Here is a 13824-nt window from a genome sequence, read left to right as displayed (position 1 = left end):
CAGCTCACACACACACACACACACACACACTACTCGCTGACGCTACACCCTGCTCACACACACTGCTCACTGACGCTACACCCTGCTCACACATTCACTGCTCACTGACGCTACACCCTTCTCACACACACACACTGACACTACACCCTGCTAACACACTCACTTCTCACTGACACTACACCCTGCTCACACACACACTCTGCTCTGTGTATAAGGGACTCTACCTGCCGTTATGTGTATAAGGGGCTCTACTGTGACATAACATATATAAGTGGTGCTACCTGTGCGGTGTAATGTGTATAATGGACACTACTGTGCGGTGTAATGTGTATAATGGACACTACTGTGCGGTGTAATGTGTATAATGGACACTACTGTGCAGTGTCATATGTATAATGGACACTACTGTGCGGTGTAATGTGTATAGTGGACACTACTGTGTGGTGTAATGTGTATAATGGACACTACTGTGCGGTGTAATGTGTATAATGGACACTACTGTGCGGTGTAATGTGTATAATGGACACTACTGTGCAGTGTAAGATGTATAATGGACACTACTGTGCAGTGTAATGTGAGTAATGGATGGTGTAATGGTTAGCATTACTGCCTCACAGCACTGAGGTCATGGGTTCAATTCCCACCATGGCCCTAATTGTGCGGAGTTTGTATATTCTCCCCGTACTTGCGTGGGTTTCCTCCAGGTACTCCGGTTTCCTCCCACAATCCAAAAATATGCTGATAGGTTAATTGGCTCCCAACAAAAATTAACCCTAGTATGACTGTGTGTGCGTGTACATGTGGTAGGGAATATAGATTGTAAGCTCCACTGGGGCAGGGACCGATGTGAATGGCCAAATATTCTCTGTAAAGCGCTGCGGAATATGTGTGCGCTATATAAATAACTAGTAATAAATAAAAAGAAATACTGTGCAGTGTAATGTGTATAATGGACACTACTGTGCAGTGTAATGTGTATAATGGACACTACTGTGCAGTGTAATGTGTATAATGGACACTACTGTGCAGTGTAATGTGAGTAAGGGACACTACTGTGCAGTGTAATGTGTATAATGGACACTACTGTGCAGTGTAATGTGTATAATGGACACTACTGTGCAGTGTAATGTGAATAAGGGACACTACTGTGTGGTGTAATTTGTATAATAGACACTACTGTGCAGTGTTCAATAGTTTTCAGTGGAAATGGCACTCCTCTCTGTCCTCAATATCCCTCAATAAAAGAGAGAACAACAAAACTTGGGGGGTAATTCCGAGTTGATCCCAGCAGCAAGTTTGTTAGCAGTTGGGCAAAACCATGTGCACTGCAGGGGGGGCAGATATCACATTTGCAGAGAGAGTTAGATTTGGGTGGGTTATTTTGTTTCTGTGCAGGGTAAATACTGGCTGCTTTATTTTTACACTGCAATTTAGATTTCAGTTTGAACACAACCCACCCAAATCTATCTCTCTCAGCAAATGTTATATCTGCCCGCCCCCCCCTGCAGTGCACATGGTTTTGCCCAATTGCTAACAAACTTACTGCTGCGATCAACTCAGAATTACCCCCATGGTGTAGTTTGTTTTTACATAAAGAAGTAACCCTGTGCTCAAAGGATGAAAACAGTGGGGAACAAACACCTTCTGAAGACCCCTCTTGTTAATTCAATTACCTTAAATATTACCTCAAGGTTAAAAGAGGTAAAATGCACATAATAGAAATAGGAAATAAAGGGGATAATTCAGACTGGATCCCTGCAGCGGCAGCAATGGCAGTCTGAATCTTTTTGTGGAGTGCACATGTGAGATGCTATCAGCATCTCTGGCTGTGAACTCCTCTGCCTGAATGGCACGAGGGGGTGTGCCAACGGCGTTAGAACGTCATTGGTGGGCGCGGTCCGGACAGCGGAGGCGTGTCCAGACCATTGGGGGGGCGGGCCGTGGTGGCTGTATAATGTCACACGCAGCCGCTGCTACTCAGGATGCGGCAAGAAGCTCCCTGCCAGTGCGCAAATTTTTCCAAGGCAAGCAGCAGGCTCACAAATTCCTTTATTGTAGATTCCACTTCAAAACTCCACGGATTTATATGGAAAAGACATACATTCGCATAGTGTGATGTAGTTTTAAAACTTTTAATTAACACACACCCTTTAAAAATGACACATTAAAAAACAAATACATGGAATAAATCCCAATGTGTATGCATGCCTACCAGATGGTTATTTCTCTGAGCAAAAATCAGACCAGCACACAATTAAGAGTCCCAGTTATACTCCAAATGGGTGGTTCTCAGTCCTCAGGCATAGGCAGTGAAGTACAGTCTTCATGGGGTTCCCTCCGTTGGCAACGCGTATCGGATTCCCTTCATCAGGCCAGTGCAATGTAATGTGAGTAATGGACACTACTGTGCGGTGGAATGTGAATTGGTGCTATTCTGACCACGCCCCTTCCCCTTAAGCCACGTTCATATATTTCTGGGTGAGCGTCTTCATTGCGCACTGTCTCTGTTTTTAATATGGTGTGGGTAGCACCAATTCCCTCTCTGCGCACAGCGTCTATTCACTGGAGACAGAGGGAGAGGGGGCATGCCCCCTCAGTGATGGTAAACGGGGGCGTGGCTCGCAATAGAGGCACTACCACGAGGCCATGCCCCCTTTCAGTTAGACCACGCCTCCTTTTTCAGGCGCGCGCACGAGGGAGTCTCGCTTCTGTCATTGAAGATGTTGAGAGGTATGCATATAGTATGTACAAAAAGTGTACATTGACAACTAGGAACAATATACTGCAATAAAATTACAAACTAGGTCAGATGGAGTTCTGCACTCAGTGAGTTTGTGCACAACATAAAGGGGAGTACAGACTTGAATACAAAAGACAAGAACCACAGGTGGCATGAATAGTGCTAAGGTGTGAACAAGAAGAAAGAGAGCCCTGCCCATAAGCTCACATATTTAGGGGAAGGAGGAATAGTTGAAGGATGAACTACATTAAAGGGCAGGTCAAGGCTGCCATTGATAAGTGGCGGAATCCTGGTAGGCTTTAATAAATGGGTGTGTCTTGAGTGCACTTTTGAAGCTGAGACTGGCAGATAGTGTGACTTGGTGGAGGAGTGAGTTTTAGAGGAGGGGATGGAGTGGGAGGCCGCGTGCATGTAGTTACAAAGGCTGGAGCTAAGACAGCAACCAGTAGAAGAGCGGATGGTGTCAGGAGAGAGTGTGGACAATTAAACTCTTTCCAGGCTGTGGAGTCAGTCGGCTCTTACAGCCTTGGTGCCTCAGCTAGCCTGATACTTTTAGTGACTTTGTGAGATTGTTGCTCTTTTAATAGACATATCCAACAATTTAACAGTGCTTAAAGAACACATCCAGCAACCAGGGGCATAGCCAGAATTGAGGGGGCCCCATAACAACATTTTGAAGTGGCTCCTGTCCCAATGCTTCTAGAGAGACATCTTTCCACAGCAATTGTTAATTTATCCCCCATAATAGATCCCTAAACCATAGTATTGCCTTAGTTTATTTTATAAACCACTGTAATGCCCTAGTAGTTGACATTATGTCACACTGTAGGGCTGTCAGTACACATTATATCACACAGTACCCCCAATTTACATTATGACATACTGTCCCCAGATCATATTATTCCACATTTTAGTGCCTCCACTTCATAGCATTTAACATTATATTGCCCTCCAGTTTATTTTATACCACATAACAATGAGCAGGTCAAGGGACATAATTAGATGTATTGTAGGACCCAAAGCAAAAGTTTATAAGAGCCCCTATGTACCACTCACTGGTGAAAAATGTAACATATGTAACTGTGACAGGGAAGGTGGGCCCCTCTCAGCTCTGGGCCCCATAGCAGCTGCCTATGGTAGCTACGTCCTTGTTTATAACACATGTAACTGTGACAGGGAAGATGGGCCCCTCTCAGCTCTTGGCCCCATAGCAGCTGCACTCCCTGCACCTATGGTAGCTACGCCCTTGTCAGTGACATTTAAAAACAGAGTAACCATAATACAAGCTGTAATCACTCCTTGTACATGCAACATGTCTATCATTTTTGTGCAGTGTCAATAGCAGTCTGTAATAGGTCTCACGCCAAGCATCTTATCTTTGACCCTTACTGTAATCAACATTTCCAATAAAGTTTTTTTTACATTTTCTTTCCTTGAGTCAAAAATAAGATGCTGTAAAAAGTAAGTGGGACAATATGTTTTTCTTACCATGAAATCAATCTTAAGTAATCTGTGTTTCAGGGATTGGTGCTGAAAGGATGGCTGCATTTAACTCCTGGGACCTCTGTTGCAAAATGTGTTAAATATTTTGATGAAGGAACGCAAGACAATAAGAATTTATTTGGAGTCATTGGAAAGGTACATTGCTTACTTCATTCTGGTTTGTCATCTACATAATTGTCCTACTTGTTGTACCCCTTTTCCACCAAAATCCGGGGTCCGACCAGTGATATGGAACACGGTTTCAATCCGGGTCAGTCCCAAGACAGACCACTTTCACGCTGCAGTCAGCGCCGTTCACATCATCTCCAAGTGCCAGGAAATCCAGATTTCTGCTGCGGGGTACACTGGGCTCCACAAGGATAGACATTGGGGTGTAGAGTAGGATCTTGATCCGAGGCACCAACAGGCTCAAAGCTTTGACTGTTCCCAGAATGCACAGCGCCGCCGCCTCTATAACCCCGCCTCCCTGCACAGGAGCTCAGTTTTGTAGTTGGTGCTGCAGTAAGCAGGCACATAACAGAGGGGCTGCCCCAGGCAGCCCAAAGAAGAGCTTTTTTTGAAGAAAAAAGTGAAGACAAGGGCAGCAGCGGTGGTAAATGTCAGAAGACATTCACTGCTGCAACTCCAGCTCTCCCCAGCGGCGCTGTACACTCCCGAGCCCTAGTTGCCGGGTAACTACAGCAGGAGGCTCCGGTTTTCTTCACAGTCAGGCACACACGACAGGGGCCCTCCGGGATCGCGTGGCTACGCTTCGGGAGGTGGTAAGTGGGTCCCGCTTGCGGGACCCGGTCTTTATTGCGATCCGGCGTGGTCAGTGGGAGGCGTGCCACGCGCGCTGGCGGTGGATACTGTGGCAGTACAGGCGATCCCACTAGATCACCAGGGCATGGGTGCAGGTCAGGTTTTCTCTCTAAACCATTTTCAGTAGCCCACAGTACCTGGTGGTTTTGCCAGCAGGGGTATAAGGCTTAGACCTGAAGCCCCTCCCCCAGCCCCAGGGCGCCATTTTCCGCAAATGTTCCCGCCCTGGAGCTGCATATCTGTCTCTCCCTCACTCCCTGTCAGTGTCTGGGCGCTATTATCTCTCAGCTTCCTGGGACTGCTTGGACAAATCCTCCTGTGTAAAGCCGCCTGGTTGTCAGTGCTGTGACTTTACATGCCTTTTTAGACAGTGCTAGTTAAGAAAGAGTGCATTTAGTCAGGGTTTTCTAGTACAATTACCCTGTGATATACATCCACTTCTTACTGTGCAGTGTTATATCTATTGACTACATAGCTATATATATATATATATATATATATATAAGCTAGTCCAGTGCAGTATTATTGTTAGTAATAACGTCTGCATTGTACAAACTGTGACTGTGTGTGCATTAGCTAGCTGAGTGGTGTCCATTTCGTGTCTTTCACTCAACTTGCTATCCCTATAATCTATAACCTGAGGGGGCTTGGTGCGTCAGGTTTTGTATTAATATAGGATTTTCACAAAGATATACTTTAATACGTATTTTTCTCTGTGATTTAGTCACCATATCTCTCCTTTATCTCTGCTAGTGCTGACTACACTGCGCAGGGGTTTGGGTAAGAGGTATTGTGCTTTTGATAATTGTACTGTGTTACCTGATACTGCAAGTTATATCATGTCTGCTTCTGAGGGTAACGGCTCTGGAGCTGAACACACTACAGGTGTTGCTGAAGCCACAGACCCCTATGAGGAAAATATAGCAGCTGGGGGCTCTGGTTCTGGGGGCTCCTTGCCCCCCAGTGGGACTATGGCAATGGGGGTACATAATGACCCACCATGGGCCGTTTTTTCCACGCTTCTACATACGCTAGTTAATAAACTAACACCCCCTATGGGACCCCCTATGCCAGTACAGCCGTATGTGGTCCCTGCAGCTAAACTGCCGTGGGCGGACGATTTATCTGCTCAATTGAGGAAGTTAAACCAGTCCCTGACTACTAAAAAGTCTGACCATCGCTCGCCTAAGCCCAAGGGGTCCTCTAAGCGAGTTCTTGTCTCCTCACAATCCACTGCTGTCACTGACACCTCGTCTGATGAAGACGGCACATACACTGACCCCACAGGTTCTGACTAAGATACGGCTGATGGGGAGGGTAGTTCACATGTGGATGTTCCTGATCTTTTGGAGGCTATTAAGTTGATTCTGCAGATTACGGATGATCCCGAGCCATCCGTCCCTTCTAAGAAACCAGATAGGTTCAAGCGTCAGAAGGTGGTTAAACAAGTTTTACCTCGCTCTGACCACCTAGTGGATATACGTCACGAACCCTGGGAAATCCCGGGTACGAAGTTTGTGCCTCAAAAGAAGATGCTGGCTCGCTATCCCCTCGCACCAGAGCTGTCTAAGAATTGGGAAACGCCTCCTCCAGTAGACTCACATGTGGCTAGGATGGTGGTTTCCTCAGCTCTACCTGTCACTACCGTCACGTCTCTAAAAGAGCCTACGGATAAACGTGTGGAGGGTTGTCTGACAGCGTATTTACACCCTCACGGGTGCTGCACAAAGGCCCACTATTGCAGCAACATGGGCTGCAGAGGCTATTGAAGCATGGGCCTTGGAGTTAGAAGCTGAAATCTCTTCTGACCATGCTAGACAATGCTTGTCATATATTGTCACAGCTTCTCGCTATATTAAAGAGGCGGCTTCTGATGCCGGTATCCTAGCAGCCAAGGCCTCTACTACATCAGTCCTGGCTCGCCGGATATTGTGGTTTAGATCCTGGTCTGTGGATCTGGACTCTAGAAAAACCCTGCAGGTACTCCCTTTCAAGGGAGATATTCTGTTTGGGGAGGACTTAAATAAGATAGTGGCTGACTTGGGTACTGCCAAAACTGCCTGTCTGCCAAGTACCGCTCCTTCTGTGTCGAAGGCTAAAGGTACTTCCTTTCGTCCTTCAGGTAAAGCAAAAGGTCAGGCGTACAACTAGCAGGCCTGCTGCATGACGGGGCGGGCCTCCCCCTGGGGGATCCCAGGGTGGGGGGCCGGCTTCTAGGGTATACCCAGGAATGGTTGAAGACCACTTCAGATGCCTGGGTACGGGAAGTTGTCATTTGAGGTTACGCCATAGCCTTCAAAAACCGACCCCCTCATCGATTTTGCCGGACAGACGTCCCGTTGGACCAGACAAAGGCAAACACTCTACTTTCGGTGGTACAGACCCTCCTGGATTCAGTAGTTGTAGTACAGGTGCCTCTTGCGCAGAGGGGCCGGGGGTACTATTCTCTGCTGTTTCTAGTCCCGAAACCGAATGGGTCCTCCCGGCCCATTCTCAACCTCAAGGCATTGAACAGGTTTGTGAAGGTTTCCAAGTTCCGTATGGAAACCCTTCGCTCTATATAGTTCTGGCCTTGGAACCTGGGGACTACATGGTCTCCCTGGATATACAGGATGCTTACCTGCATATTCCTATAGCAGCGTCATATCAGCAATACCTGAGGTTTGCGAACGGCAACCTCCATTACCAGTTTCGGGCGTTACCTTTTGGTTTAACAACGGCTCTGCGAGTCTTCACCAAGGTCAAGGTGGTGATGACGGTGGTACTCCGCCGTCAAGGGGTCAGGGTACTGCTGTATATGGACGACTTGTTAATCCTGGCAAATTCCCCAGAACTTCTACTACGTCATCTGGATACGACGGTCCGGTTTCTGCAAGCCCACGGGTGGCTCATCAACTGGAAGAAATCCTCCCTGGTCCCTGTTCAGAGCATGGTTCATCTGGGAGCGCTATTGGACACTCACAACCAGAGGTTGTTCTTGTGTCAGGAGAAAGTCCTGAAGCTTCAGGACAGGATTCGTTGCTTCCTTTCTCGTCCGCAAGTGTCGATACATTCGGCGATGCAGGTACTGGGCCTCATGGTGTCAGCATTCGACATGGTGGAGTATGCTCAATTCCATTCTCGCCCCCTCCAGAGGCTGATTCTAGCCAAGTGGGACGGCCTGCCTCACCGGATCAGGTCTCAAATGATCTCATTGACTCCGGAGGTCCGTCTGTCACTGCTCTGGTGGCTCCAGGACCAACAATTGTGCAGGGGCCGTCCCTTCTGGATATCCAACTGGGTCCTGTTGACGACAGATGCCAGTCTAAGAGGTTGGGGCACGGTGCTGGAGCAACACTCCCTTCAGGGTCGGTGGACCAAGGAGGAATCCCTCCTCTCAATCAACATTCTGGAATTGCGGGCGGTCTTCAATGCATTGAACCTAGCCCAGCATTTAATTCAGAACCGTCCTGTTCAAGTGCAGTCAGACAACGCCACCACAGTGGCTTACATAAATCATCAAGGCGGCACTCGAAGCTGTCTGGCAATGAAGAAAGTCTCACGGATTCTACATTGGGCAGAACGCCATCTACCGGCCATATCGGCAGTATTCATTCCGGGAGTCCTGAATTGGGAAGCGGACTTTCTCAGTCGTCCGGACGTACACGCCGGAGAGTGGGGCCTCCATCCAGAAGTGTTTCAACTCCTAGTGGAAAGGTGGGGCCTTCCAGGCGTGGATCTGATGGCGTCTCGACACAACCAGAAGGTTCCGGTTATCGGAGCAAGGACAAGGGATCCTCAAGCAGCATTCGTGGATGCATTGGCGGTGCCATGGAGGTTTCGGCTGCCGTACGTGTTTCCTCCGGTGTCACTCCTGCCCAGGGTAATTCGGAAGTTCAAGCAAGAAAAAGGAAATCTGCTTCTCATAGCTCCAGCGTGGCCCAGACGGCACTGGTTCTCAGACCTGCAGGGCCTATCGTCAGAGTGTCCAATTCTACTTCCACAACGCCCAGACCTCCTCGTTCAGGGCCCCTGTGTCTACCAGGACCTGGCCCAGCTGTCTTTGACGGCGTGGCTCTTGAAGCTTCCGTCTTAAGGGCTAAGGGTTTTTCTGAGGCGGTCATTCAAACTATGTTGCGGGCCCGGAAACTGGCTTCGGCTCGGATTTACTATAGGGTCTGGCATTCTTACTTTGTTTGGTGCGCATCTAACGATTATGACGCTTCCAAGTTTAGTATAGCCAAGTTGTTGGCTTTTCTTCAGCAGGGCCTGGACTTAGGTCTGCGTCTGGCCTCCCTCAAGGTTCAAATATCTGCCTTGTCGGTGTGGTTTCAGAGAAAGATTGCGACCTTACCTGATGTGCATACCTGTTCTCAGGGTGTGTTGCGTATCCAACCTCCCTATGTCCCGCCTGTGGCTCCTTGGGACTTGTCGGTGGTTTTGGAGGCGCTACAAGAGTCTCCTTTTGAACCTCTTGGTTCAGCTGATCTTAAGTGGCTTTCCCTTAAGGTGATGTTTCTGCTGGCTATTGCTTCAGCTAGAAGAGTGTCGGATTTGGGTGCCTTGTCCTGTAGTTCCCCATATCTGATATTTCACCGTGACCGGGCGGTTCTTAGGACTCGTCCCGGATATTTACCTAAGGTGGTTTCCTCGTTCCACCTTAACCAGGAGATTGTGGCTCTGGCACTTGTTTCTCCTGATCTGTCTCCCAAAGAGAGGTCTTTGGATGTGGCACAGGCTCTCCGTATCTATGTGAAGAGAACTGCTTCTGTTAGGAAATCTGATTCTCTCTTTGTACTGTTTGGATTTCACAAACGGGGCTGGCCTGCTCACAAGCAAACGTTGGCCAGATGGATTAGAATGGTGATTGCACATGCTTATGTGAGGGCTGGTCTGTCGGCTCCTGCTCACATTACGGCCCATTCTACTCGGTCTGTTGCACCTTCTTGGGCGGCCCGCCGTGGTGCGACCCTTGAACAATTGTGCAAGGGGGCTACGTGGTCCTCAGTGAACACGTTCATAAGGTTCTATGCCTTCGATACTGCCGCTTCCCAGGATGCTTCCTTTGGACGCCGGGTTCTTGTGCCCGCAACAGTGCGTCCCCTCCCATAAGGAACTGCTTTAGGACATCCCCAATGTCTATCCTTGTGGAGCCCAGTGTACCCCGCAGCAGAAAACGAGATTTATGGTAAGAACTTACCTTTGTTAAATCTCTTTCTGCGAGGTACACTGGGCTCCACAGGGCGCCCACCCTGACGCACTTAGCTTCTTTGGGTTGGTATGGCATTAGCCGCTGACACTTCTCTTGTCGTGAGAGTGTGGTGTATGTGGCTACTAACCTTTGTCGTCTCTTTTCCTGCTACTGCATTGGGCTGGTTAACTAAATACTGAGCTCCTGTGCAGGCAGGCGGGGTTATAGAAGAGGCGGCGCTGTGCATTCTGGGAACAGTCAAAGCTTTGAGCCTGTTGGTGCCTCGGATCGAGATCCTACTCTACACCTCAATGTCTATCCTTGTGGAGCCCAGTGTACCTCGCAGAAAGAAATTTAACAAAGGTAAGTTCTTACCATAAATCTCGTTTTCCCCAGGATTGGGTCAAAACGGAAACGGGTCGGATCCCGATACGCTGGACCGGCGACCTGCAGTGGGGTGAGGGGTGTCCTGTCCAGGAGGGTGTCTGTCACAGCTGTCACCAGGGAGATGGGCAGGGAGAGATTACAGCCTCCCTGTATAAAACAAGAATGGGGTAAAAAAAAACGGGACGGTCTGGACCATACGGGGAGGCTGTAATCTCTTCCTCTCCAGTGACAGCTTCATAGACACCGTTTAGTTTTCTACCCAATCTCCATTCTGTAAACGGGACCTGGGTTACCTGTTTACATTGCCCCTTGACCCAGGACCTTCCCACGTCCAACCCTGTTCGCTACCTTGGTTGGGTAACTGGAACCGGTTTTTTGGGAGTCGTTTTCATTGAGTTGCGTCCCGAGTTATCACTGCAATAACCTGGCTCAGTCTGCTTCTTATTTTCCCATATTAGCTATAGAAAGTGGATGTATGCCTTGCTCGAAGGGAAATTGCATAGTAATGTGCAGGAATGTTTTTTATCACCCGTCTGGACTACTATTACAAACATTCTTTAGTCAGTCATTTTTGTAGCCAAGCCACAGAAAATAGTCCTATTAGGTCCTCATGTTCTTCACCAGGCCTCATATACTAATTATCAGTAAGGGTCACTGAGGAGGACTGATTCATAGGTGCACGCAATTGCGATTTGTTTGCAGCTGGCCGATGTTTTTTTTAATGCGTATGTGTCTGAGCCATATTGCTCATGTGACACATTGGTCTTGCAACGGCAGTTGCAGCGTGGATTCAGACGCAGTTTGATTGCCAGCCAGCTACCATTTAGGGGAAGGAGGGGGGCACAGACAGTAATTGTATCTTCAGATCCCATTTCATGGGGCCTGGTGGCTTAGTTGTTATTTGTTATGGATATTCTCTGCTCAGAGGTCCGATGGTGCGACAGATGTTCCTGATGTGCGACCAATCCGTTCGCGGATCTGAGAAGACGGCAATGTGCGTCTCTTTATAAAAGACATCTCCTGCAACATCCGCTTCCCAGATCCGCTACAAACACAGATGCAGCACAGACCCGAATTGCATCCAACTCTGAATCATGCCCTGCTGCTAATGATCACAGTTTTAACTATTCATCTGTCCTAAAGCTGCAAATACAAGAGTAAATGCAGATGTTTGGCTAAAATGCCAAGCAGCCAGGCCTGTGCTGAACATGACGACCAGTTTACTTAGAGTATCAGCCAGCGCCATTGGTGGGGTCAATTATGCACACACAGGCAAAGGAGCAGGAACAGGTGGGGGCAAGGGGACGTCTTGCCCCTCCCCCCAAATATTTGAGAGGTGCTAGCTAAAGTACTGTGTCAAGAGGCGCAGTGCCACTGCCATGCACAGTTAATATGGGCACTGTCAGAAGGGAGATAAGACCCTTTTCCAACTGCTCCACCTCCACCCTCTCCACAGCCCTTCTCCGCCTGCCTCCAGGACCCCCCCCCCCCCCCCCGCCCACCCCCAAAAAAGAAAAAAGTTGACTCAGCATATTGTCGACATGAGTTTTTTTTATTACTCTTATATTTTCAAAGTTTTTATACTTTACCATTAACGTGGACTATGTTTGGGAACAGTAACCTGTGCAGAGTGCAGCTGTAGTGGAGCGAGACACCTTGCCTGAAGCATGGGGAGCGAACGCACTGCACTTATTGGGATTCCACATGCTGGAAGGAAATTTTGACACATGTCGACCATTTCCACGTCAACCTTTTGACCAGGTTGACCTTGTCCATGTCGAATATTTGGTGTCGACCTTTTATACCGTTATCTTTCCAAGGTTGTACCCTGTAAAGTTTGCACTGCATACACACCTGTGATCCATAGAATTGCATAGTTGTGTACAATCGGGTCGCATGCAGGCACAGTTAGTTGCAATTGCAATGTGGCCACACGTGTGACATGTTCGCCGGTAAGCTGACAGTGGGCACATCTTTAGGTAGGTGTCATCAGGTAGGTGGTGTGGCAGGTAAGGCCAGGTGCCACTGAGGGGGCGACAGTCAGTGATTTTCGGCCACCAAAATAAAATGCTATCTTGCACCCCCTGCCCCTGCATACTGGCATATCTTACTTACAAGATATTTATGCAGCCCAGGTCAATGGGGGTTATTCAGATGTGATTTGAATTGCTATCACTGCTGCTTCCTTGGCAGCAGTGAGATCACTGTATGGTGATGCAGCAGCATCAAATCTCTCTCCCACCATCTGGCAGCTTGCAAACCACCTGTCGCAGAGGCCAGGAAATCTCTGTCCTACGACGGAGATCCCTGGCCTCTTCCTTCCCTCTAAACGGCGGCGGCATGCCTCCATTTTCACAAACGGAGGCCATCGCTGAACTCCCTGCCCCCGCAGATGTCAGCAGACTGTTAGTCACTACTGTCAGCTACCTTTATCGCAGGACCGTTCACGCACAATCAGCTCTTTGCTGCATAAGAAGCAGGAGCGACCGGACCTGAATGAGGTCCAATGTGTGGTGAATTGAATTGTTGGTCATTTTAGACTCACACAGGCAGAGACAGAAAATTGTTTTCTCTAACGTCCTAGTGGATGCTGCGAACTCCGAAAGGACCATGGGGAATAGCGGCTCCGCAGGAGACTGGGCACAACTAAAAGAAAGCTTTTAGACTACCTGGTGTGCACTGGCTCCTCCCACTATGACCCTCCTCCAAGCCTCAGTTAGATTTCTGTGCCCGGCCGAGCTGGATGCACACTAGGGGCTCTCCTGAGCTCCTAGAAAGAAAGTATATTTTAGGTTTTTTATTTTACAGTGAGACCTGCTGGCAACAGGCTCACTGCAACGAGGGACTAAGGGGAGAAGAAGCGAACCTACCTGCTTGCAGCTAGCTTGGGCTTCTTAGGCTACTGGACACCATTAGCTCCAGAGGGATCGACCGCATGGAACTGGCCTTGGTGTTCGTTCCCGGAGCCGCGCCGCCGTCCCCCTTACAGAGCCAGAAGCAAGAAGAGGTCTGGAAAATCGGCGGCAGAAGACATCAGTCTTCACCAAGGTAGCGCACAGCACTGCAGCTGTGCGCCATTGCTCCTCATACACACTTCACACTCCGGTCACTGAGGGTGCAGGGCGCTGGGGGGGGGCGCCCTGAGCAGCAATAAAAACACCTTGGCTGGCAAATATATCACAATATATAGCCCCAGAGGCTATATATGTGATAAATACCCCTG

At 48.7% G+C, this 13824-nt stretch overlaps 1 protein-coding gene across 1 annotated transcript in view; it reads left to right on the top strand.

The window, feature by feature from the left end:
* Positions 1–13824, top strand: part of TTC21A (tetratricopeptide repeat domain 21A) — a 325510-nt gene that overhangs the window by 51811 nt on the left and 259875 nt on the right. The window contains exon 5 of the mRNA XM_063925168.1: positions 4262–4378. Coding sequence (XP_063781238.1) covers positions 4262–4378 — 117 coding nt within the window. The remainder of the gene's footprint in view (positions 1–4261; positions 4379–13824) is intronic.

This window comes from Pseudophryne corroboree, chromosome 5 (assembly GCF_028390025.1).
Source record: "Pseudophryne corroboree isolate aPseCor3 chromosome 5, aPseCor3.hap2, whole genome shotgun sequence".
NCBI classification, from domain to species: domain Eukaryota; kingdom Metazoa; phylum Chordata; class Amphibia; order Anura; family Myobatrachidae; genus Pseudophryne; species Pseudophryne corroboree.
Note: the sequence above shows the minus strand (reverse complement) of the source record. Positions and strands in the feature narration are given on the sequence as shown.